The 23,877-nt window shown below is 44.6% G+C and overlaps 1 protein-coding gene across 5 annotated transcripts in view; it reads right to left on the minus strand.

Moving 5' to 3' along the window:
• Window positions 1-904: 904 nt before the first annotated feature.
• CAMKK2 (calcium/calmodulin dependent protein kinase kinase 2) overlaps window positions 905-23,877 on the minus strand; it is a 57,815-nt gene continuing 34,842 nt past the window's right edge. For 3 of the 5 annotated variants that reach the window (XM_054995918.1, XM_054995919.1, XM_054995917.1), the window contains exons 7-16: window positions 21,876-21,912; window positions 18,592-18,613; window positions 14,557-14,645; window positions 13,743-13,942; window positions 12,108-12,161; window positions 11,038-11,111; window positions 9,009-9,096; window positions 7,957-8,085; window positions 6,494-6,594; window positions 905-2,134 (exon numbers count right to left, since the gene is read on the minus strand). In XM_054995918.1, coding sequence (XP_054851893.1) covers window positions 2,056-2,134; window positions 6,494-6,594; window positions 7,957-8,085; window positions 9,009-9,096; window positions 11,038-11,111; window positions 12,108-12,161; window positions 13,743-13,942; window positions 14,557-14,645; window positions 18,592-18,613; window positions 21,876-21,912 — 873 coding nt within the window. In that variant the 3' untranslated portion in view covers window positions 905-2,055. Of the gene's footprint in view, window positions 2,135-6,489; window positions 6,595-7,956; window positions 8,086-9,008; window positions 9,097-11,037; window positions 11,112-12,107; window positions 12,162-13,742; window positions 13,943-14,556; window positions 14,646-18,591; window positions 18,614-21,875; window positions 21,913-23,877 lie in introns of those variants that run through there. The other 2 variants (XM_054995920.1, XM_054995921.1) reach the window with 2 other exon arrangements.

The following is a 23,877-nucleotide window of genomic DNA, read 5'->3' on the forward strand; positions in this document are numbered from 1 at the left end:
AACCAGCATAAAGTGATACTAGAGCCATAACTGAATTGTTTTTTGAATTAATGTGACTGCTTATTTCCCAAGGGCTTGGGGGTAGATTACTCATTAAAAATCATACAACCCCTCCAACACCATTACTGTGATTAAACCACACTCATTTTGTTCGGAGTTTCTGCTGTTAATCCAAATTGCTCTAAACACTGAAAACTGGTTAAGTTTTGTGTTTGTTATGGAACGATAGAAATAAAGCCAACGTCTCCTTAAAGACCAAACACGTTAACCATATTCCAGTACAGTTCTTGATTTGCAAAAAAACCCACAAAATGCTAGAGCTGAACTGGTTGGTAATGTCTGATTGGAGGTACATTTAAATACGTGTTATTTTTAAATACTCCCCCTTGATTAGCCTACCACAAGGCTCTCAAAGGAGCCTGTGTGTGTGTGTGTTTCCCATCACAACTGTTAAGACACCCCAGAGAGAATTTCTATTTAAAAATTTACAAGTAAACCACAGCGAAGTGCCTTGCTGGCATCAAAGCAAAATCCACCTTGGGCTCTGGCCTCTGCTAAATGTTTCTGGTTGTCTCAGAGCACAAAAGAAACAAGAGAAGGTAGACTTCTGCTGTACGGCTGTTGGAGATATACCAGGTGGTACAGTATGCCCTCTTTTGTAGCAGTTTAGAATGGGGGGAGACGACGACAAGGGAAGGCACATAATGCAAACCTGCCCTGTGGCTCCCTCTGCCCAAAGAAATCCAGCATGTCAGGAGAAAAAATTTCTTGACCCACTTTTGGAAGCTAGAAACCTTTCCCTTTTAAACAGGGAACTATTCAAACACCCCCATCTGTTGACTGTCATAGCAAAATCTGTCCAGCGACCGCTGTATTTGAATAAAGAGAGGAAGGAATTTATACATGAGGTTAGGTATTTTATTTCCTGATCTCAGAGAGTTCATTGAGAGGGTATTCAGCTAACAGCTATGAAGATGCAAGACTACATAAACCTTGGTGCAGTTCCAAAAGAAATGAGGCTTTGGGATAAGAAAAGCCAGGGAATACTTTTGCATATGAGCTGATCTGAACATTGATGGGTAGCAAATTCAATATATCATTATTTCAGTAAAATAGCAAAAACTGTAGAACCTGGGCATTTGTTATTCAAAATGTACTAAACTGTAGCAGACCAGGAAGTGTTGGATTATTGTTTAAAAGCCCTGAATTTTGGACATACCCAGATAGACACTGATCCAGTAAAATTTCCAGCAGTATAGTCTTGTTAGCCGGGCAAAATTTCATTTCTACCCAGCAGTCCCGCTTTGTGCTTGAACACAATCATGTTGAAGTCCAGCCCCCTAAGGATTCTGGTAACTTCAAGCCCTTTTGAGGGGGATCTTGCAGGTCTGGAATCTAACAAGCCGGAGTGATAGTAAGATCTTACTGAAGGTCAGGTCCCAGCATTCTGTGGAACTAAGTCCAGCTGCACATAAGAGGCAAAGCCTTTTTTAGGAACTCCCTTGATGTACCGCTACTGGTGTGTGTTCTGTTTTCATGCAATAAAAAGTATCAATACAAAAAAGATAAAACACCAAAGCAAGAAACAATGAATGTCACTGGCAAGTTTCAGACACTCCACTTGGCACAGAATGTCATGCTTAGATCTGTCCACTTTTGTTTCAGATGTGAACTCTAGGCTCTGAAATATTTCGCCTGAAAACTTGGCTTTTAAAACTCTTGCCCCTCCCCTTTTGGGGGGTTGGGGGGGGGTCACTTGTTCGCTTTTCGTGAAGTCAGGCTGATAAAGGATCCCACTGCTCCATCTGTAAAACAGCTGGTCACAAGGCTGCTCGCGGTCCCTCTGATTTGCCATCTGAAGCCAGCCGGAGATGATAGTTGCTGACGAGTGGACAGTCCGATTTTTACAGCATGCTATTATAAAAAGCTCTACCCTCAGCCTCACAGAACGCTGGTAGGTTCCACTTGTGCTCTGTAGCGCCCTCCCCTCACAGGTGCATGCTTTGCAACGGGAGCAGGGAACCAGGTGGTGCATCCTAGGCCAAAGGTTGGGTTTCAAGAAAGCAATTCGTCCTCTTCCACATCCGGCAGGTCGCTGCTGAGTTTCAGGTTGTCTTCGCCGCCTTGCTTCCTGCTTTTAAGAGGAAAGAAAATGTGTGTTGAAGGTAAAGCTTTCTGTTCCCAGGCTAAATTGGCAGGTGGGCGGCTGGGATGGGGGAGGTTGCTAAGGTATGTTCGTAACATGTCTCTGTCATTGTTTGCCCCCTCCTGTTGGCTCCAGTGTTCAAGGAAGCCTCCGTTATGCACAATGGAGGGCCAAACAAGCAGTCGTTGCACTGCAGCCTTAAAAGTCAGGGCAACATGAATGGGAAACTCAAAGGAACATGGTCAATATGCAAACAGGAGCCCCATCACTGAAGAGAACATGAACTGTGCGTGCAATGGAACCTGGGGAAGCGTGGCCTCGCAGGCAGTATTTGCCAACTGAACCACACAGAAACAAGCAAAGATCAAGACCTTCACAGCAGTCACGTGCTTACGAAACGGTCCATCAACCCAATCCATTTTTTACACCTGCATTACTGTAAAAAATTATCATGCCACACATTTTGGGGCAGGAAAACCGAGGAGCTGAGCATTCCACGTAGCCGAAGCGGGCGCCATGCTCTTCCTTCCCCTACAGCATGCAGGGGTGGGGGGGAGGTCTTTGGTCCTAAGCTCGTCACGTAACAGACAGGTAGGTAGGAAGGAATTATTAGGCAATCACGAACTTTACCTTTGACTGAAGTAATACTTCACATTTCCTGATTTGTTTTTTCTGGAATTGTAGGGGAAAGGTCGGTGGTGGGGAGGAGGAAGAGGGGGGAAGTGGACATGAGAATACACGCACCGAAAAAAGAAGTCGGATAAAGTCAGCCCGCATTGGGTGTAATACCAAGGACGCAGAAGTGTCGTGGATACAGCTCAGACAACGCAACAGCAAAATGAAGCAACAACTACAAAAAGGACATTATGTACTCCACATGTTCAGAGTGTGTTACTGGGTTTAAGATTTGGTACCGTAAAAAAAATAATAAACCCTCACACTGCAACAACAAAAAGCAGTGTTTCTAGTCCACAAGGGGTAAGAGGAAAGCTTGTAAATGTTTCCCATGCTCTCTATTACTATTTTCTTCTTTGCCAACTCTCCAGAAACTGAACTGATTATGAAAAGTATTTATTCTGCTTACATAACCTAAGTTCCCTGGTCACTGAACCTGGATTTTTGAGGATGGAGAATACACACCTGAATGAGAGCTCCCAGCCATGCTTTCTCATGCTTTCACTGTGACTCAAAAACTGCCTGTACATTTCCAGATTCCCTCCGAGACCATAAAGGTCTTTTTTTTTTTAAAATTATGTCAGCGTAAATTTTGCGCCATAATATGGCACTCTTTTGCAACAGAGGAACAGGCAAGTATGAAATTCCCATTCCATGTGCTGATAAGCACATTGTAAAAGAAATAATGATATACAGTCAGTGCATTTTTTGGTTTTTTTTTTAAAAAGGTGCCGGCACTCTTGTATAAAGTTGTACCAATTTCCACCACTTGCCCTTCAGGACTTGAAAGAACCATTCCCACAGGTGCCTTTCCTCAGTAGTGGTGAGCAGCACCACAGAAACAGTCCAGGTACACCCACCACAAACCAAGAATGAGAAAGGGGAGGGCTGAGGCGATGCTATCCAGCCCATTTCAAAGACAGCTTGCCGAGCTTGAATGTTCAGCAGAGCGCCCAAGGTCCAGACTCCACTAATGAATATGACTATGGTTGTCTGCACATTGAAAGAAAACCTGGAAGAGTTTGCAAGACTTTTAAGAGTTAACCTCTCTTAGAGTCAGAGAGATTTGAGTGGCAGGCTGCTACTCCTAGACATAGGATTGGGAAGCTGAGCTGAGAGAGGAGGGTTTTGAGCCCTGGCACAGAGACAGAGAGGTGTGTGGGGGGGGAACTGAGAGACGGAGTCCTCAGGGAAAGCAGTTTTCAACACCGGCAGGAGAACTGGGAAAGTTGGTAGGAGCTTTGAGTAGCGAGTGCAAACTTCCAAACAGGCCAAGAAATAAGAGGAGGTCTTCTAAGGAGAGGAGGTTGTTCCTTCGCAGATGAAACAGGGAAACAGCTCTAGATAGAGGAGAAATCCCTAGTTGGGTGTGTTGGATAACTGCCTGAGGAGAGCTCCAGATTCAGTTGAGGACTGAAGGAAAGCAGAAAGGGGGCTTGGGGTACTAAAACGAGGGTACCAGTCTTCCTAACCCCAGAAGAGGAGAATGCTGAAAGTCAGTATACTCAGGTGCTTGGGGGAAGAAACGAGGGAAACAAAGCCCCAAAACAGAAGCCTTAAGTAATAGTGAAGAGCCTGAAAACTGAAGTCTGTGCCTGTTCTGAACGTTACCTCTGTGATCTAGATGTATATATATATGTTGAATTTTACCTCAAGAAGCTTCAATTCCTGACTTCACCTGACCTTTCCCCATGAATGTAAACAAACTCCTCCTTAGCTATTTTTGAGTTTTAAAAACACCTCTGGTGTCATTTTGGTGGTTTAAGGACGGAAAGGGACGTTATAATGACTTTTCAGGACTTGTGGAATCTTCAAGACTTTCTATTCCAGCGTACGTCATCAGATGCCAATATATGTATTCAGCCAAAGCAGGCTCTACTCCACAGAAGTTTAAACTAGAATAGACATTCTCAGTCTTTAAGGTGCCCCTCAAGACACCTGTGAATATTTACTATACAACTCCTCACGAAACATTAGTACATCTTTTCAGCCCTCCAAGTTAAAGCCACTCACTTCCCCCAGAGGTTTGCCAACTACCTACCCTTGGGGGGAGGCATTTCTCTGCCGAAGAAAAGATGCACCCTTGTACAGAGTCCTGCATGCTGCAAAGAAATCTGGGACATAGTCTGTGGCTCACTCCCTGCTCATACCGACTGCAAAGGCCAAGCTTGTTGGGGCTTTCCTGTCTTCTGATGTCAGAGGAGAGTCCATGAAGGCACCCAATCCTCGCTGGTGGCTGCCAACAAACATGAAGATTTGGCCCAGGCACCCTTTCTTCTTTTCTGCCACCGGTTTTTCATTCTTCCTTTTTTTCCTGCGGCTGATTCCAGCCATTCATATTTTTCTGCTGAGGTTGATCTACTTATTATAAGACATCCCACTTTCCCTCCTTCATAATAGTCAAGGCAGAGTGCACAAGGTCCCAAAGAGGATTAAACAGGCTTAACCAGCTGCAGTGTGGGGGGTTCCTAGAGGGTTCTAGTCTAACCCCCTCTTCAATGCACGGAATTCAGTTAGAACATCTCCAACAAGCAGTTGCACAGACTCTGCTCAAAGACCTGCAGCAAGGGAGGATGCACTTTGCTCCCAGACCATTGCTTCCATTGTGGGACCAACTCTTGCTGTTAGGAAGTTTCTCCTAACATTCAACCAAAATCTATCCTTCTGCAACTCAAGCTGCTGACTTCTGAAGCAGCAGAAAACAAGTCACTTTTTAAAGACTTGACTACTGAGATATGTAGGTGTCTCATCCAAATTAACTAGGAGACTCCAATCGGTGCAAAATGCTGCAGTGCGACTGCTATCAGGAGCGAGCAGGAGCATGAACATCACCCCCATTCTGCAGTCACTCCTTCGGCTACCTATCAGTTACTGTGCTCAATTCAAGGTATTGGTTATTACATACAAAACTCTTCATGGCCTTGGCCCAGCATAACTATGGGACCGCCTCCCTCCCTATGTCCCTCCATGGCAGCTATGTTCATCTAAACAGGGTCTCCTGCAGGTGCCAGCCTGCACATGGGTGAAATCAACAGCAGCCAGTACATGGGATTTCTCTGGCCCCTACCCTGTGGAACGGCTTCCCTGAGGAGGTCAGGAGAGCCCCCACTCTCCTAGCTTTTCGCAAACAATGCAAAACCGAATTATTCAAAAAAAGTATTTATATTGTAAAGAGGGGCTCTCAGATGCTTCACTAATGAGTTAAGGACCACAGACTTCACCACTAGGTTGTCTTACATACTGCCTGTTGTCTTAAATATGTGCTCCTATGAGCTATCTGTGCTTCATGTTGTCTAATGTTAGCCCTAGAATTGCTTATGTTCCGTTTCAGCATTTCTTCAATTCTGTATTGCATTCTTACTAATGCTATGTCTTTGTGAACTTGTATCTATTTACCCTATGGCATTCTTTATGGAAATGTCTTTGAAATGGGCTGTACTAATCTCACACTGTGTAATCCACCTGGAGTCTCCACGAGAAAGATGGACTATAAATGACATAAATAAATAAATCGTGTCAGTATGGTAGCCTGATCTTGTGTCTTCATACCATATCATGGACCTTTCAAGCTGTCTTTGGGGGGAAGAGGCCTTCAAGACAGCCAGGGTTCTCCAGAAACTACTGGAGGCCCCCCCCCCAGCCTTCAGGGGCGCCTATGCCAGAGACACTTACGTCAACAAATTCCCAGGTGCGGACAAGGATCTCTCATCTCTTCTGCTTCCCTCAAATGGGTTCCCAAAAGATCTTTTCCTGATCATTGACTTCACCAGGATCTGAAAGGTAAAATTGACACATGGGGAGAGTCGGGACAGACAACGGGGGCTGCTTTCCCAGGGGAGCAAAAAGACCTGGCGGTTCTGCTCGAACGCTTGCAGCGTCTGCACCTTTGATTCTAACCGAGAAGTAGATAGGAAGGAGGCTCTTGTGTAATTCTTTCATTCAAAATTATTCAGGCTTTATTAAACCGATCAAGACTAAAGCATGTCGGTCTGGTCTCCTGGATCCATTTCACTCCTGCGGTTCTTTCCTCTGGTGCAAAGAGCCTCTTGCATCGGGGGGAAGCACCACCGCTCGCTAAGGGGATCTGCAGGAACTGACCCTTTGCAACTTTTTCTTTGGGAATCAGGAAAAAAAATGTGTCATTATTATTGCAATAATTTCTGCAAACCTGTACTAAAAGCTCCCTTTATGTAAAACATTGTTTGTTTATTCAAGTCATTGATGCCCTGCCCTGGGTATCCATAAACGGACTCTCAGGACGGATTACAGTTAAACCCAAAGACAATTTTACAGTGGCAGTTAATTGTCAAGCCATCAGCCACCAACTTATCTTCCTTGCAAATACATTAAAACCAACAAACATTAAACAGGAATCGACTAAAAGCACCAGGATTAGCATTTGAAAAAAAATCCCAGCGGCCAACCAATGAAAACCTCAGCAAAAAAACCCCATCTTCAGTATTCAGTGGAATATTTATTTGTTTATTTTTACTTAGACCCCACTTCTTCTCCCCAATGTGGACCCTCTCCTCCATTTTATCTTCACAAGAACCCTGTGAGGTAGGTTAGACCGAGAGTGTGTGACTGGCCCAAGTCACCCAGCCATATTTCATGGCAGAGTGGAGATCCTAGACTAGCATTCTAACCACTATACCACACTGGCTCTCTTTGGAAGGAGGGAGCTCCCATCGCCCCCAAAGCTACTACAGAAAAGGTCATTTCTACCACAAACAGGGAGAGAGGCCTGTGTAAGACTGCTCCCTGATGTATTGGTTTACAACATGTGGGGAGAGGGTCAAGGTCACAAGAGCACACAACTAGCACAGCCATGAGAAGATCTAAACACTGCCCTTTCCCTGGGGTGCCAATTTAGATTTCACATGAGGAATTGTTAAAAAATACGACTTCCGCCCCCAACACCAGTACAATGGTGAAGTGGTACAGTCCATCTCATTCCGCATCCACATATGGAATGTGTTCTTGGGCAATGGCTTCCAAAACTGTATGGTTTGCCGGGAACCTCAACGAGTAAACGGGATGTCAAAAAAGAGGTGGTGGCAGGACTTGCCCTTGAAACTCCCTACAGGGTAAATACGGCCCTCCAAACCCTGGGCAGTGCCCGGCCTCTCACTCACCACTGTGGCCAAGCTCGGGATGTGTTTCACCGAATTCTCGACCTCTTCTTCCGTCACCTCCACGAGTGTGCAGTTCTCATCCTCTGTTGGCAGCGGCTCTACTCCGTTCTTGGTGACCCAAGGGTGCACCTTGAAAGGGGGAAAAGTATATGTGTGTGTGTTAAGAGAAAGAGACATTATAGGTAGGTAGGTGGGTGCGTAGATAGATAGATTGACAGACAGACAGACGGACGGACGGACGGACAGAACTCTGTTAGAAACTCTTTCATACAATGTCGTAAACCTGACTCACCAGAATCTTGTAAAAGCCACAAAAAAGTGCAAAATATAAAGATTGAAAACAAAAAAACCCCACCATATAAAGCAGGTTACATATCGGGAAAACCTGCCCTGTAAATTGTGTGCCATCCAGTTGAGATGCCTTCTGCAGCAGGCAAAGGATGTGATGGGCTGTAGGCATCAGCCTGCAGCCCCACCGTGGAGTGCTCAATTCACCCAATGCACAAGGGTCGTTTATGGTTGTTTATTTTAAATCCATCTGTATGGTGCTTAGAAAGCCCTTGGGCAAGGTGACAAATTCCGGGAGGTCCGCCAATGGCTAATTCAGAGGCAGTAGTCTTCTCAATGCCAGTTGCTCAGAAGTCAAAATGAGAGGGAGTTTTGGCCTCTCTGCCCTGCTGTGGTCCTTCCAGAGTATCTGGTTGGGCTCTGTGGAGAACAGGATGAGTCTTATCTAACAGGGATGTTCTTATTGGCCATGACAGATAGGAATGCAACATCCATGTACAGGAGCAGGCTACCTGCGTATCAGATACTTGAGACAATTGCCAGTATATCTTGCTTGTGGACAGGCACTTGACTGGCGACTGTGAGAAAAGGGATACCTGGATTAGGTGGATCTTCAGGATAATCCAGCAGGGCTCTCCTCATAATCTTACGTAAATAGAACAGATACCAGTAAAAAGCGCCATCAAGCACAGGGTGCTCTTAAGTCTTGTAAACATTTAAACACACCACACCTTACGAGGCTTTCAGCATTTAAAGACAGATACCTTAATTTCCGGGACTGTGATCCTGGATTCGGGGTTTTTGTCCAACATCTGCATTATCAGATCCTTCAGCTCATCAGAAATATCTGGCCTTGGGAAAGGGAAAAAAAATTAAAACGAGCCAAAAGTAAGCTTGACAGAGCAGCCCATGAGCAAAAACATGGTATCGATTTCTTGAGAATCTCAACTCCTGTTTAGAGAAATTGACAAACCTTTCTAGCTCTCCAAAGAAAGATAGGCTTGGAAACACGTGGGTGATACTTGGTGAAATTTTGGTAGTACGGGCAATGGAATAAAGTTGCCAGTGGCCAAGGGAAGGGGAATTCAGGGAGCCACAGTGCCTGGCTCCTTCCCAGGATGTGCAGAAATACAAGCATCATCCTACAGACTGTAATGTGGAGCGTTGAGCTTCATTTGTTCCATTTTGGAAGACTCTGGCCGTTTCCAAACATCTTACCTGCCTGTGGAACATCACACGAATGACCCGGAAGACACCGTCTTGTTCCGCAGGCAGGTAAGACGTGTGGAAATAGCCTTTGTTTATTCCGTCCCCCATAAATGTGAAAGAGAACATGCTCTATTTGATCCAGGAAGCCAAAATATGAATCAACCTGTCCATATGAACTTACTCGTCAGCTCCGGTCATCGTTGAAGGCCCTGTTTCGGGTACCCCTACCACTGAGGCTAGATGGATGACAACCCAAGAAAAGGGCCTTCTCAGTCATGGCACCAAAACTTTGGAAATCCCTCCCCAGAGAGATTCTTCTTTCCCCTCCTATCATTGTCTTCTGCCAGTAGGTGAAGACTTTTCTCTTTTGTTTTATTTATTATTATTTATTGGACTTATAGTCTGCTTTCCCTGTCATGCAGGCTCAGAGTGGATCACAACCCGATTAAAACACAATACAATATACAATAAATAACATATAACTAAAAGCAATTTAAAAATGGAAGCAAAATTTAGACAGCGGATTTCACAGTCCTGCAAGATCAGTGGGTATACGGAGGCTAATACACAGCAATGAGCTAATGAGCTAACTGCTATTGGCCCTCCTCCTTGGTTGTGTTATTACATGTGTGCGCTTATATGTTTTTATTAAATTGTTTATTTTATATATACTCTATTTGAAATGCTGTTTTAATGTTCAAATGTTTTAATGTTTGCCACCTTCAGGACCCTATTTGGACGGCAATGGAAAGGTGGCACTGTAATGTTCTAAATAATATGGAATAAAATGGCATCTGGGCATAACAACAACAACAACATTCGATTTATAATAATAACATACTCTGGAAACCACTCTGAGTGGGCATTAAATTGTCCTGAAGGGCGGTATATAAATTGAATGTTGTTGTTGTTTTTGTTGTTGTTGTTATTAATCAGGTAGCTGGCTCAAGGTTGACTCAGCTTTTCATCCTTCTGAGGTCGGTAAAATGAGTACCCAGTTTCCTGGGGGTAAAGTGTAGATGACTGGGGAAGGCAATGGCAAACCACCCCATAAAAAGCCTGCCAAGAAAATATGATGTGACGTCCCCCCATGGGTCTGTAATGACTCAGTGCTTGCACAGGGGACTACCTTTACCTTTTTATTATTATATACCACCCTTCGGTTCATCTTAACAGCCACTCAGAGTGGTTTACAAAGTATGCCATTATTATCCCCACAACAAACACCCTGTGAGGTGGGTGGGGCTGGGAGAGCTCTGAGAGAGCTGTGACTAGCCCAAGGTCACCCAGCTGGCTTCAAGTGGAGGAGTGGGGAATCAAACCTAGCTCTCCAGATTAGAGTCCTGCTGGTCTTAACTGGAATAGCACTGGAGGCACATTTTCTTGTGGACCTCCTCTAGTAAGCCACATACTGGAAGCTGCAATGTTCTCCTGCACTCCCCCAATCCTCTCCTTCCAGTTTTCTTTGGGATGTCTCCCCCCTACCCAGCCCCATTCCTGCTTTATTGTTAAAGCACAAAGCAACTAAGAAATTATAACCCTCCAGGGAACAGGATAGAACGATCTGTTCTTTAGTATACTCACTGGTCAGGGAACTCTAGCATTTGACTCTTGATTTTGCTATGCAGGCTTAGAATCCTCTCGTCCATAAAAGGGCACTAAGGAAGAGCAGGAGAACACAGTGAGACTCGACAAAGAAAGAAGCGGTTGGGGCTGACTTGAACGTATTCCGCTGCCCCCCCTCTCAAGTCTGGAGCAGGCAAATTTTTCAGCGGAGAGACACAGCTGGGCCTCCATCCACTGGAGGGTTTAGAGATGGATGGTGGCTCTTTGGTGCTAAAACAGAACAAGCCAGCACCCAACGCAGAGCCCTACGCACCAAAATTCCCCCCCGTGCGTGCCTCTCTCTCTCGCTTTGTTGCTCTTAACAGTTCTTAAATGGTTTGACTGTTTTTCAAGCCTTGTGGCTGCTCACTTGCTGTAGTTGGGAAGAGTGATGCTGCTGATAAATTGCAAAGAAGCTGGAGAATCAGAAGAAAAGCTCCCAAAGGGCAAATGTGGCCCCTGGGCCAAACATTTTTTTTTCCCTGCAGTCTATCAGCCAATCTGTTCCTGACTTCCACTGCTGTATCGGTCATTCTCTCTCCCTGAGAAATGTGTGTGGGAGATGCCTTAGAATCTCTTATCAAAGAATTTGGAGGTGCCTTCAAACTACAATTCCGGGAATTCTTGGAGGGGTGGGGGGGATCACAGTATTAAATTGGTATAAATCTGCTTGCCCTTCTGTTTGTATCCTTGGATCGGTTCTCTGTCTACGGGATCACAATAATAAACTTAATTAACTTCCCTTAGAAGCTAATTAATTAAACAACATTGAACAGACACATTAAACAAAAGAGATTCTCCTTGGCATCAAAAGAAGTTTAGCTCTGCTTTGGCCCCAGAGCAGTTCAGTCGCCTTGACCGAGCATCTTCCGTTCATTGGGCTGTTCATCTCCAATTCCCTCTATAACCCACTACCCAGTAGCACCCAGAACCTGATCTTGCCCAATGTTATGTCCTTGACTCTGTGGATTCTCTAATCAAGGGCTGCCATAGCTTGGCTTCTGGTGAGCAAACATAATTTTGGCAAAGAGGCCACATCATTGCCTTACCTGCCCAAACACAAAACAGTAGAGAGTAATCCCCATAGCCCAAACATCTAAAGCCTTGGAAAGAGAGAGAGAGAAATTAGTACATCAGCCTTCTAAAAGTTCTTACTGTTTAACCTTTAATTTGAGCATTATGTTATTCTTCTGAAATTAAAAACAACCCAGAACTATTATCGTGCTATCTCATCAAATAATAAACAAAACAGAATGCAAGTACTGGCACAAATCCAAAGAACACAGAAGGGAATCATCCCACAGGCACATGTGCGCCCGCAAATGATTTACCACATCAGAAATTAGCCCAAAATGTTTTGTTTTGTGGCACACATGAAGCGTGGTAAGGTGCCTTCTATGGAGCCAGACGTTTGGTCTCTCAAAGTCAGTACTGTCTGCTCTACCTGGGCAGCAGCTCTCCAGGGTCTCAGGTAAAGATCTTTCTCATCACCTACTACCTGAACCTTAATTTAAAATTAAAGATGCAAGCGAATGAATCTGGGACCCTCCTGGGTGCAAAACTGGTCTTCTATCTACTGAGCCACAGACTCCATCAAAGAAGCAACTCTTCCAAACAAGCGTACAAAACATTCCCTTAAGTCATGTCTGCTTTAACCCTCTTCTTCCATAAGCACTGATTTTTTTTCTAAAACTGAACATCCTTCCTGGTAAGCAGGAGAAAAAAAGTTAAAGAGGGAGGAAAAGTTGAAAGAGGGAGCCTTTTTACCTTGGTTGCCGTCTAGAGGGAGACCTTTAACAAGCTACCCACTCTTAAAGTTTTAGGTCAGGGGTGGGCAAATTGCAGTCCGTGGGCCACATGCGGCCCACTACAGAGTTTTTTGTGGCCCGCCAAGACAGTAGAAAAGTGTGATAGGGTACATTTGTCTCATTAAACTGATTCTAAAATTAAATGTGCTTGCAGCTATAGATGATATGAAATTAGCACAACAAATAAATTGAATAAAACTACCACTATTTTATTTAATTTATATTTATTGATTTTTATGATACAATTTATACCTTTTCTGAAATGCAAGGTTAACTAATGAATGCAATCATTTTAAAAGGTGCGGCCCTCCGCTAACCTCCGCTCCCACAAAGTGGCCCCCGAGCCAAAACAATTGCCCGCCCCTGTTTTAGGTGATAAATCCAACAGTATTGGAATTAAGGGCAGGCCAGTCTTCAAGTTAGGCTTCTACCAGATAGGACACTAACATCAACTTCTGCAAACCCTGATCAAAATTGCTGGGATTGAACCACTTTAGCAGGATTCACAGGGTCAAACCAGCCTACCCTTGGGACTTTGGTGCCACTATATGCCTAAAAAGAAAAAAAAATCCAAAGACTGAACTCCCAATGCATATCTGCATTGGCCCCCAGTTCACAGAATTTGTAGCTGTTCTGTTTTCTGCAAAGCTACCCTCTTCTATTCACTTCTCCATTTTTTAAAGAAAACAGTTAAAACTACAGAAGAATGCCTTTCTAGAGCAGACTCTAAACTCAGCTTTCTGTTTTTCAGCTTTTTGAGTATCAGCTGCAGCTTTCTGCCTTATCAGAAAACTTAATTGAAGTTGATTCCACATGACGGTGAGAAATATCAATTGTCTGAACTTACACACACACACACAGAGTACTCTGATATACCTTTCCAGAAAATATTTTCCGGGTTTCCGAGAGGGTTTCTGGGGCCATGAAAGCCGGGGTGCCCACTGTGTTGGTTAACAGAGCATCAGTCCCTTTGAACTCGTTGCTCACACCAAAATCGGCGATCTTGACGTGACCATCTTCCCCAACTAAGAGATTGGAAGGCTTAATATCCCGGTGGATTATCTTTTGGTAATGCACTGTGGAGAAAGATGGAGTGAGACACAAATCTGACACATCACGAAGACTGACAGCCAGGGATGCAACACCACCTCCTTTCCAGTCTTCAGGGGGGGAGATTGCAAAGCCAGATATAGCAAAGCTCCAACCTGATCATTGCTATATGGAAAGAGCACAGTGTCCTGGTTAAGAGACTGAGCCGTAAGCCGCAAAGTCTCCAAGTCTATTCTGCTATTAACTCATCTCGGACTACAAACAGATTATTTTCCACCCAGAGAGAGCAGTTTTAAAGAGATTGCTGCACCCACTGTAAACAAGGAACGGTGGGGTATATTGTTTCCAAACGCTGTTTCGACTGGAGGGGGGTGGGTGGGACTAAAATAAATCTTTTGTACCTCATGGCTGTGTCCAGATTCACATTTAGGAAGGGACTTCTCAGCCCCACATTTGTGTGGGCCAGCTATGAGGACTTGCACACAAGCACTCTCGTCCTGATAATTTCTTCTCCTCTTGGGGGACTGAATACTGGGGCTGAAAAGAAGCCCTGTGCCTGAACTCTGGCTCCAGTTACTCCCCACAAGCTGTCTTTTGCCCCTTTCTTGCCATTTTCCTAGATGTCATCCCAAGTGCTTACAGTATTCAATGCCTTTGATCAAGTCTTGGAAGTAGAAGCGTGCCTGGTCTTCGGTAAGAGGTTTCAGGGTTGGGACCTCCATCACAGGCCTGCAAGGGGTGAAACACAGAATTACTCCTCTAAGAATTTTTTTTTTGTCAGAGGCAAGAAGATAAGCAGATCATTAATCAACTTATAGAGTCACAAGGAGGACTAGGTGGAATCTTATTGGCTCCTTATGTCATCTGACCTCTGCTGAGCTCTTAGCTGCAATACCACTTACTGGCTGCCCACGATGGTGGCACTGTAGAGCATCAGAGAGCAGGTTACCACAGAAAGCCAAACTACAAGTGACGCCTGACCCTAGTTCGACACTTGTCAGCTTCCCTCAAGTTTTGATGGGAAATGTAGGCGTCCTGGTTTTGCAGCTTGGCTCTCTGACTGCTGTCCAATGGACTTTTCAACTGTCACTTGTCCAACATTCCGCCAAGCTGCCTACTTTTCCCATCAAAACTTGAGGGAAGCTAAAGAAGAGAGAAGTGACTATACCGGGGGGAGGAGAGTTAAAGAAGAATTACTAAGCAATTATTCTATTTGATTATTCTATACAGTATTAAGTAATAGTTATTATGTGATATATAAGAATAGAAATTAATTAATTAATTATGTTGCTGGCAGATAGGGGTGTAATTGAGAATTAACAGAATTAAAATTCATGAATACAAGAAGGGGGGGAATGAGAAGTAGCATATAGAATATAGGTTAAATTGATTGACTTATGCTGAAGGTATTTTTGGTTATAGCGATATTTAGAAATGTGCAGAACATGGGTCAAATTGATTGACTTATGTCGAATGTATATTGTGTTTATAGGTATATTTAGAAATGTGTAGAATACGAGTCAAATTGATTGACTTTATGTTACAAAGATAAGAGATATAAGAGGAAGTAAAGAGTAACATATAGAGTATAAGTTAAATTGGTTGACTTATAAATGTATTCATCACTTACGAGTACTCAAGTTATGTATAGGGAGGGATAAATTGTTTGTCCCATATTGATGACATTAGAATGAATAAGTTAGAGTACAGGATATTGAGAATATTACCAGTATTATTACTATTGAATAACATGCCAGGAATGTATTAGTTAGTTGATAAGTGAAGGGAAATTGACTTAGCACTGTGTTATAATAGACTAGCTTAGAAGAGTGTGAAAGTATATGTTTAATTGACAAAATAAGTTGAAATGAGTAGGGGAAGAATAGACAAAGGGTTGGAAAACTGTTGGAAGTCAACAAACGGGGGGGGAAGGGAGGGGGTTAGAACTGGAATATTAAAGTAATTTGATTGTTATAAATGACAAAATATTTCTAATTCCAATAAATTTTTAAAAAAAAAAAAACTTGAGGGAAGCTGGCAAGTGTCCAACCTGTGTCAGGCGTCACTTGTAGTTTGGCTCTGAGAGCAAGGCAACTATGTTCCATTTATCAGAATCCCTAGTTTGAGGAAGTGCCTTACACACTTCCAGCACTTAAATTAGCAGAGAGAGGCACGTAGGCTTGAGCAGCAAAGATGGGGTGGGGATGGAGGAACGATGAAAGATTTTCATAGTTCAACACCCTAGCATTTGTTTCTGCAGCAGCAAAATAAATTACTCTGGAGAGCCAGTCTTGTATAGTGGTTAGAACGTCTGATAGGATCCAGGAGGCCCAGGTTTGAATCCCCACTCTGCTATGGAAACTTGCTGGCTGATGCTGGGCCAGTCATACACTCTCAGCCTAACCTACCTCAAAGGGTTGTTGTGAGGATAAAATAGAGAATAGAATGTTGCAAACTGCTTTGCGTCACCATTGGGGAGGCCAATGGGGGACGAATGACGTAAATAAATAAAATAAAGAGGAAACGTATGCTGATCAGTGTGTGTGGCAGTATGAGTTAGACTGGGTCTGAGGAGACCTGGGTTCCAATCTCTGTCACTGAGTTCAGTGGGTGAACTTGGGCCAGCCATGTTCTCTCTCTCTCTCAGCCTAATCTGCCTCACAGGATTGTTGTGGAAATAAAATGCAGGAGCAGAGAACCCTGTAAATCACCCTTGCTTGCTTGGAGGAAGGGTGGGATAAAAATATGACAGATTATGCTGCCTTAGTCCTCTAGAGAGCGTTATTCCCTGTCTTTCCAGTCAAAGAACACCTAAAACAGCTTACGATAATAAAAGTAAACTGATCTGAAACATCCGTCATAATAAAGAGAAGCGGTAATAAAAATCCATCAATATCGAGAAGTAAGATCCATTACAAGAGCAAATAAAGCACAACCCCGTCTTAAAACATCATCGATAAACCAGCAGCCAACAGGCAAAGAAGCACCTGAAGCAGAGCAGCCCCTTGGAAGCCTTCAGCGCCGCAAGGGGAGCCAAACTCACCCAGGGTTCCCAAGGCACCTCTCAGAACAGGCTGCTCTGCTGATCGCCCTGGTAGTGCAAAAGGTTTCTGCTGCACTTCTGGAGTGGGGGGTGAATTCACAGTCAAGGACAAAATAGTAAAGAGTCCAGTAGCACCTTTAAGACGAACCAACTTTATTGCAGCATAAGCTTTCGAGAGCCACAGCTCTCTTCGTCAGATGCAATGCTGTGGCTCTCGAAAGCTTATGCTACAATAAAGTTGGTCTGTCTTAAAGGTGCTACTGGACTCTTTACTATTTTGCTACTACAGACTAACCTGGCTAACTCCTCTGGATCTACAGTCAAGGACAGGCAGCTGAAAAAGCCCACCCTCCAGGCTCCTGCAGCTGAGAGGGACCGCGCTATCTTGGATCCAGGGTTGCTTCTACACAGGTTGGTCATCAGTACAAAGAAGCACATGCGCCCAGCCATCAGTGGCACCAGAAGGGCTGGTATCACCTCTTGAGTCTTCGCCCTGCCAGCCAGATCCAAGCCAAGGCACTGCAGCCTATGAGCAGTTGGGCAAACCTGGCTTGGGGCAACAAAATATCGCAAATCTGCCCTGCTGATAGTGATGGCGGCAATCTGCTAGGCACTTCGAGCTTAAATTTGTTGGGGCTTTCAAAAGCCAGTTTGGTGTAGTGGTTAATAGCGCGGGACTCTAATCTGGAGAGCCAGGTTTGATTCCCCACTCCTCCGCTTGAGGCCAGTTGGGTGATCCTGGGTCAGCTGCAGCTCTCTCAGAGCTCTCTCAACCCCACCCACGTCACAGGGTGATTGTTGTGGGGATAATAACAACATACTTTGTAAACCACTCTGAGTGGGCGTTAAGCTGCCCTGAAGGGCAATATATAAATCAAATGTTGTTGTTGTTATTCGAATTATCTGAAACTTAATCAATAATAAGCAGCGGTCACATGTTATTATTGATTGGCCTTGCTAAGCTGATACAAGTTGCCACTGGAGACCTAAGTATCAACCAGATATCGGCGTAAAATGGATGCTGCTGCTGCTGCTATAGGACTAGGTTCTGGTAGATCCAGACTCAATTCCCCACTCTGCCATGGAAGATTGGTGGGTATCCTTTGGCCAGTCACACCATCCCAGCCCATCCTACCCCATAGGGTTGTTGTGAGGATAAAATGAAGGAGGAAGAGAATGATGTAAGCCATTTTTGGTCCCCGTTGGGGAGAAAGGCAGGGTATAAATGAAGTAAAACAAACAAACCAGCACTGAATGATGCAGATTCTGTTTCATGAAGGTTTAATTTAACAACAGAATTTAGGTCACCTTATTGCAGAATCTTATTTGCTCGGTTGCTTATCTGTTTTAAATTTCTCTGGAGTACAGAGCTCTGGCTACAGTGGTTGGGGACAGAGGAGAATTTGAGAAGAGGGAGGTGCTTACACAGACATGGGTGTGGAACAGCAGAAATGAAAGAACAAAAGAGAGACTTGCTCATGTTGTCCTAACCAACAGGGGATAAATTTTAGGTTGCAGCATCTTTGGGCCAGGTCCCACCCTCAGCTGTATTTTCCCATCTTCATTAACAGCCCTGTAGAAATCAATAAACAGTGAAAAGCAATAACAACAACAATTAATGGTAAATCTTACCCTTTTTTCATAAGTTCAAATACTGAAAAACAAAGAAAGAGGTGATTCAGAACTTGTCCAAAGAAAGCGATCTATTAAAAAAAATGCTTAACTCCTTAGCCTCTTTCATCTCTCACACGACAGCCACAGCAGTAACGTAGATACTGAAATCCCCATTCTGCAATGAAGCTCACGGGATGTAACCTTAGGCCAATCACTCTCTAGCAAGCTAACCTACTTCTCAAGGTTGTTGTGAGGGTAAAATGGAAGGGGACTGACCCATGAATGCCATTCATATCTAAAAGAGTCCAGTAGAACCTTTGAGACTAACCAACTTTACTGTAGCATAAGCTTTTGAGAATCACAGTTCTCTTCGTCAGATGCATCATCAGATGCATCTGACAAAGAGAGCTGTGGTTCTCAAAAGCTTATGCTACAATAAAGTTGCATCTGACAAAGAGAGCTGTGGTTCTTGAAAGCTGACTAATGCATCTGACAAAGAGAGCTGTGGTTCTCGAAAGCTTATGCTACAATAAAGTTGCATCTGACAAAGAGAGCTGTGGTTCTCAAAAGCTTATGCTACAATAAAGTTGCATCTGACAAAGAGAGCTGTGGTTCTTGAAAGCTGACTAATGCATCTGACAAAGAGAGCTGTGGTTCTCGAAAGCTTATGCTACAATAAAGTTTCATCTGACAAAGAGAGCTGTGGTTCTTGAAAGCTGACTAATGCATCTGACAAAGAGCTGTGGTTCTTGAAAGCGGACTAATGCATCTGACGAAGAGAACTGTGATTCTCGAAAGCTTATGCTACAGTAAAGTGGGTTAGTCTTAAAGGTGCTACTGGACTCTTTTCTATTTTGCTACTACAGACTAACACGGCTAACTCCTCTGGATCTATGCATATCGAAAATACCCAACATGGTCCAAAGGCAAAAAGATGGAGTTACACTGTTGAAGCTGAGTAGATCTCCATTTGGGCCATCTCTGGACACGGGTCTGCAAGGAAGCCTCCCAGCAAGTCACCCTGAGCTTTGCAGGAGCATTTAGAACATTCTTAGTAAGAGGGATCTTTTGTTCGAATTGGGAAAGTGGGACAGTTAGAAAGAAGCTAGCTTTTGCTGGAAACTGCTGCCAAGAGACAACCTGCAACCAAGTGAGTTACAAGTTAGACTTCGAGCCCGAAGCCCTGGCTTCAAAAGCCGTGCTCAACCACAGAGTCAGTGCTTGGTCTTAGTTAGGGAAACAGAGTAAGATCAGGGGCTAACAAAGTTCCAAGGGGTCACCCAGCCAGTCACTGGAAGAGAAGGAAGAAATAAAAACATCAGTAGGATTCTCTTCCAGTACCAGCTGGACCCACCTCCTTGTGCCTAGCATGGTTCAAATTATGTTATGCTTTTAAAAAAAAAGTTAATTTATATCAGGTCTTCAGTTTCAAGACTAACTTGAAACAAACACCAGATGGTGCAAGGAGGAGATATAAATATGGAAATGCACTCCAAGATCTATTTTGGTTTCTCTGCCATCTGGAATCGGCCACATGTGCAGGCAGAATGCCAAACCGACTGGCCCACCGGCACCCACGGCCAGGCTTACCTGAGCAAGTCCCACGCAAGACTTAGGGGGAAGGGGGGGGCTGGGATTTGCAGTTGAAAAAACAAAGTGTATATTTTACCACCTAAAATGATCAGACTGCCTATGTTCCAAACGGTTGCCTTCTTCAGAGTTATACGCCAATTGCAAATATATGTATTTATATAAATTCACAACTTAAAGACATTCCAAATAAACGATATCCTGTTAACTAAGAAATCTTTAATACTCTAATCGCTTGTCTTTCAAACAGATAGATCAATTGATCAGTTACATTTCATGTTTCATTAAAAAAAATTATCTAGTCTCTATACTGTTTTTATATTAAAAGTCCTTGAAGAAGTTAACACAACATGAAAAATCATCACACAACAAAACATACAATTAAAAACAACAGACTAAAATTTCCCAGAGATGGCAGAGCAGCAATGTTTCCGCAATGGCTGAATTTCCACCGTGGAACTGCTTTGTGTTGCAAAGGATCATCTGCGGGTGGAGGGGGATATTCTGGGTTTCACACTAGAGGTGGGCACGGACCGGAAAACGGACCAAAATTTTGCACGGTTTGGCGTTTGCGAACTGACGGGTCGTGGGAGGCCAAGTTTCCACGGGCCAATGGACTTTTCGCTAGTCTGACGGTTGTTGTGGATTTTCCGGGCTGTATAGCCGTGGTCTTGGCATTGTAGTTCCTGACGTTTCACCAGTCACAGCTGCTGGCGAAACGTCAGGAACTACAACGCCAAGACCACGGCTATACAGCCTGGAAAATCCACAACAACCATCGTTCTCTGGCCATGAAAGCCTTCAACAATACATTTTCGCTAGTCTGTTGGTCCGTGGTCTGTTAAAGTCTTCTGGCACCGCTGGCAAGCTTGCGTGGTGGGGAAAGGGCCCTTTAAAGGCCAGCTGGCCCACAGAGGAGAGATCCCCCCTCTGCAGGCCAGCTGAAGCCTGGGAAGGGCTGTTTCCCTGCTGCGCAAGTGCTTTAACATTTAAATCCCTCCTTGCTCCAGCTGACTGATGGGCCCGTCAGTCAGCTGGAGCAAGGGAGGTTAAAGTGCTCCTGGTGCCAGCCCTGACTGATGAACCAGTGGGTTCGCAAACCGGTGCTGGACCATAAAAAGTTTGTGGTCCGTGAAAGGCCATGGACCCATGGCCTGTGGGTTTTTCCCGGTCCGTGCCCACCTCTATTGCACATACAATCCAGGTGCGGGGCCCGCCAAAGCCTGCCCTTCACTGGCTAACAGGGCAGCTTAAAACACATCCCACCGCCCCCAAGAGCTGTAGGAGACCAGCTGAAGTGGGAAACAGTGGTTTTCCACAGGGGTGGCCTGCGGGCGCCAACTTTTGTCACTGCCAACACACCAACTCTCCCACATTTCTCGCTGCCTGCTAAGGCCGCTGCCTCATCTTGCTGCATGTTAGAGACAGCCCTTACTGGAGATGGTTTGTAGTAAGTTTTAAGAAACAGCCTGTCATGTGTCTGAGCCTTACTCCAGCAGGCAGACCACAGTCACGCAAATGGAAGTTAGGCCCTCTCCACCACCCGACCCTCAACTTGAAAGAACACCTTTAGGCAAACTTGTACTGGCTGAAGATGTTGGCTGGAGAGCTCTCACAAACTAACGGGAAGGGAAACAATTACGTTGCCAGAATGGCCTCTTTGGGGTGGGGATTGAACATGCAAAGGTAGGTGGGAAGAGGAGGTTGTTTACCCATGTACAGATGATCTTCGCTGGGGTCATCTAGCACCTGTCGATGTAACAGACAAGGGAAAATTAAAAGTGGCTCCAGAGATGCAAAGAGCGCAACACAACAACAGTCATGCGCATCCAGATGCTGGAAGCAAACACACTTCAGAATGTTGTTTTACTCCAATACCACCAGGGTTCCTGATGTCCAGTCATTCAGAGGCAGGAGAATCTTGAGCACAACTTGAATTTCTGAGAATCTCCATTTCTTTGCGGCTAGAAAGTCAAGCTTCTAGGTCTCATGGCTGCAGATCTGTTTTAAAGCATGCAAGCAGAGTCTAGGAGAGGATCTTTGGGCGAAAAGAGACTTTGTGTCTCTTGCTTTTTGCTGGGGGCACATCCTGCCCCAACCCCCATGTGGAGCCTGGCCTCCACTTCTGGGGAGCTGCTCAGGAGGCAACCCCTCGGTCCCCAGGAACCCTTGCAATATATTGCCAGGGACCAGTAATACTTTAAACACATTGAGTCTTCTGATCGCTGTTACGTCCATCCCACACACCAGCTGCTTGGTGGTTTCTAGGCATAAACCCTCCCTCCCTTTTGTATAATAAACAACAATACTTTTTCATTGCTTTCAAGTGTTTCACAGATCCAGAGGAGTTAGCCGTGTTAGTCTATAGCTGCAAAATAGTAAAGAGTCCAGTAGCACCTTTAAGACTAACCAACTTTCTTGTAGCGTAAGCTTTCAAGAACCACAGTTCCCTTCGTCAGATGCACGCACAACACAACAACAGTTGTGTGCATAAGCTTTTGAGAACCACAGTTCTCAAAAGCTTATGCTACAATGAAGTTGGTTAGTCTTAAGGGTTCTACTGGACTCTTTACTAAGTCTTTCACAGATGCTCTTGCTGCAATTCTTACAAAAGCCTTGTGAGGCAGGCAGGCATTTCCCCACCCCCACCCCCATATTTCAGATGGGGAGGCTGAGATGGAAAGACAGAGTTGGCTTTCCTAAGGCAAGATTTGATCCAAGGACAGTGTGGGATAGTGCACATTCTCTTAACCCTGCTGCCAAATCAGCCCACGGATAGAAATCACCAGTCTCCCATTTGATCTCCTGCCCTCTTTCACTGAGTAAACATACAGCCATCTTTGGAGAACTAACAATGGTGGTTTTTCACACTGGGAAAGGATTTTATTGTTTCCCCATCAAGTGCAGCAGAACGGGGTTTCCACATGGCAGGTTTCCCCGCAATTTACCTCTCCCGGTCTCCAGCAGCATACACCACTCTCCTTTGGGCCAGCAGAGTAGACTAGACTATCATTAGGTAAGGTAAAGGTAGTTCCCTGTGCAAGCACTGAGTCATTACTGACCCATAGGGGGACATCGCATCACAACATTTTCTTGACAGACTTTTTACAGGGTGGTTTGCCATTGCCTTCCCCAGTCATCTACACTTTACCCCCAGGAAACTGGGTACTCATTTTACCGACCCTGGAAGGATGGAAGGCTGAGTCAACCTTGAGCTGGCTATCTGAACCCGACTTCCGCCAGGATCGAACTCAGGTCGTGAGCAGAGCTTGGGCTGCAATACTGCAGCTTACCACTCTGCGCCTCAGGGCTCCTCAGACTATCATTATACTATTGTAATTACAGGCGTAGCAGAATTCCCAGCTTCCATTGAAAAAATTACGCTTCTAGTTTGGTTGCAAAGATACGCCTTTTCCCTTACATCTCTGCAAAGGACAGGGCTAGAGACATACATTTTAAAAAGCAAAATGTGCAGGCTGTTACACCTATTGGTACAATGGTGTATCAATATAACCATGTTGGCTTTTTAAAAAATAAAAAGCCCACCGGTGGCAGGGGGAGAAAACGGCTGTAGGGAGCAGGGTCAAGGGAAATGACTGCAATGTGGACTGGAAAATCCAAATCTTCCCACACATACAGCAGCGATCCAGGTTTACTGAGATCAGTCCCAACACTTCGGAGCAAAGCAGGTTTGAGAAGGATCGGAGAAAAGTT

Source organism: Eublepharis macularius, chromosome 13, assembly GCF_028583425.1.
Source record: "Eublepharis macularius isolate TG4126 chromosome 13, MPM_Emac_v1.0, whole genome shotgun sequence".
NCBI classification, from domain to species: Eukaryota; Metazoa; Chordata; class Lepidosauria; order Squamata; family Eublepharidae; genus Eublepharis; species Eublepharis macularius.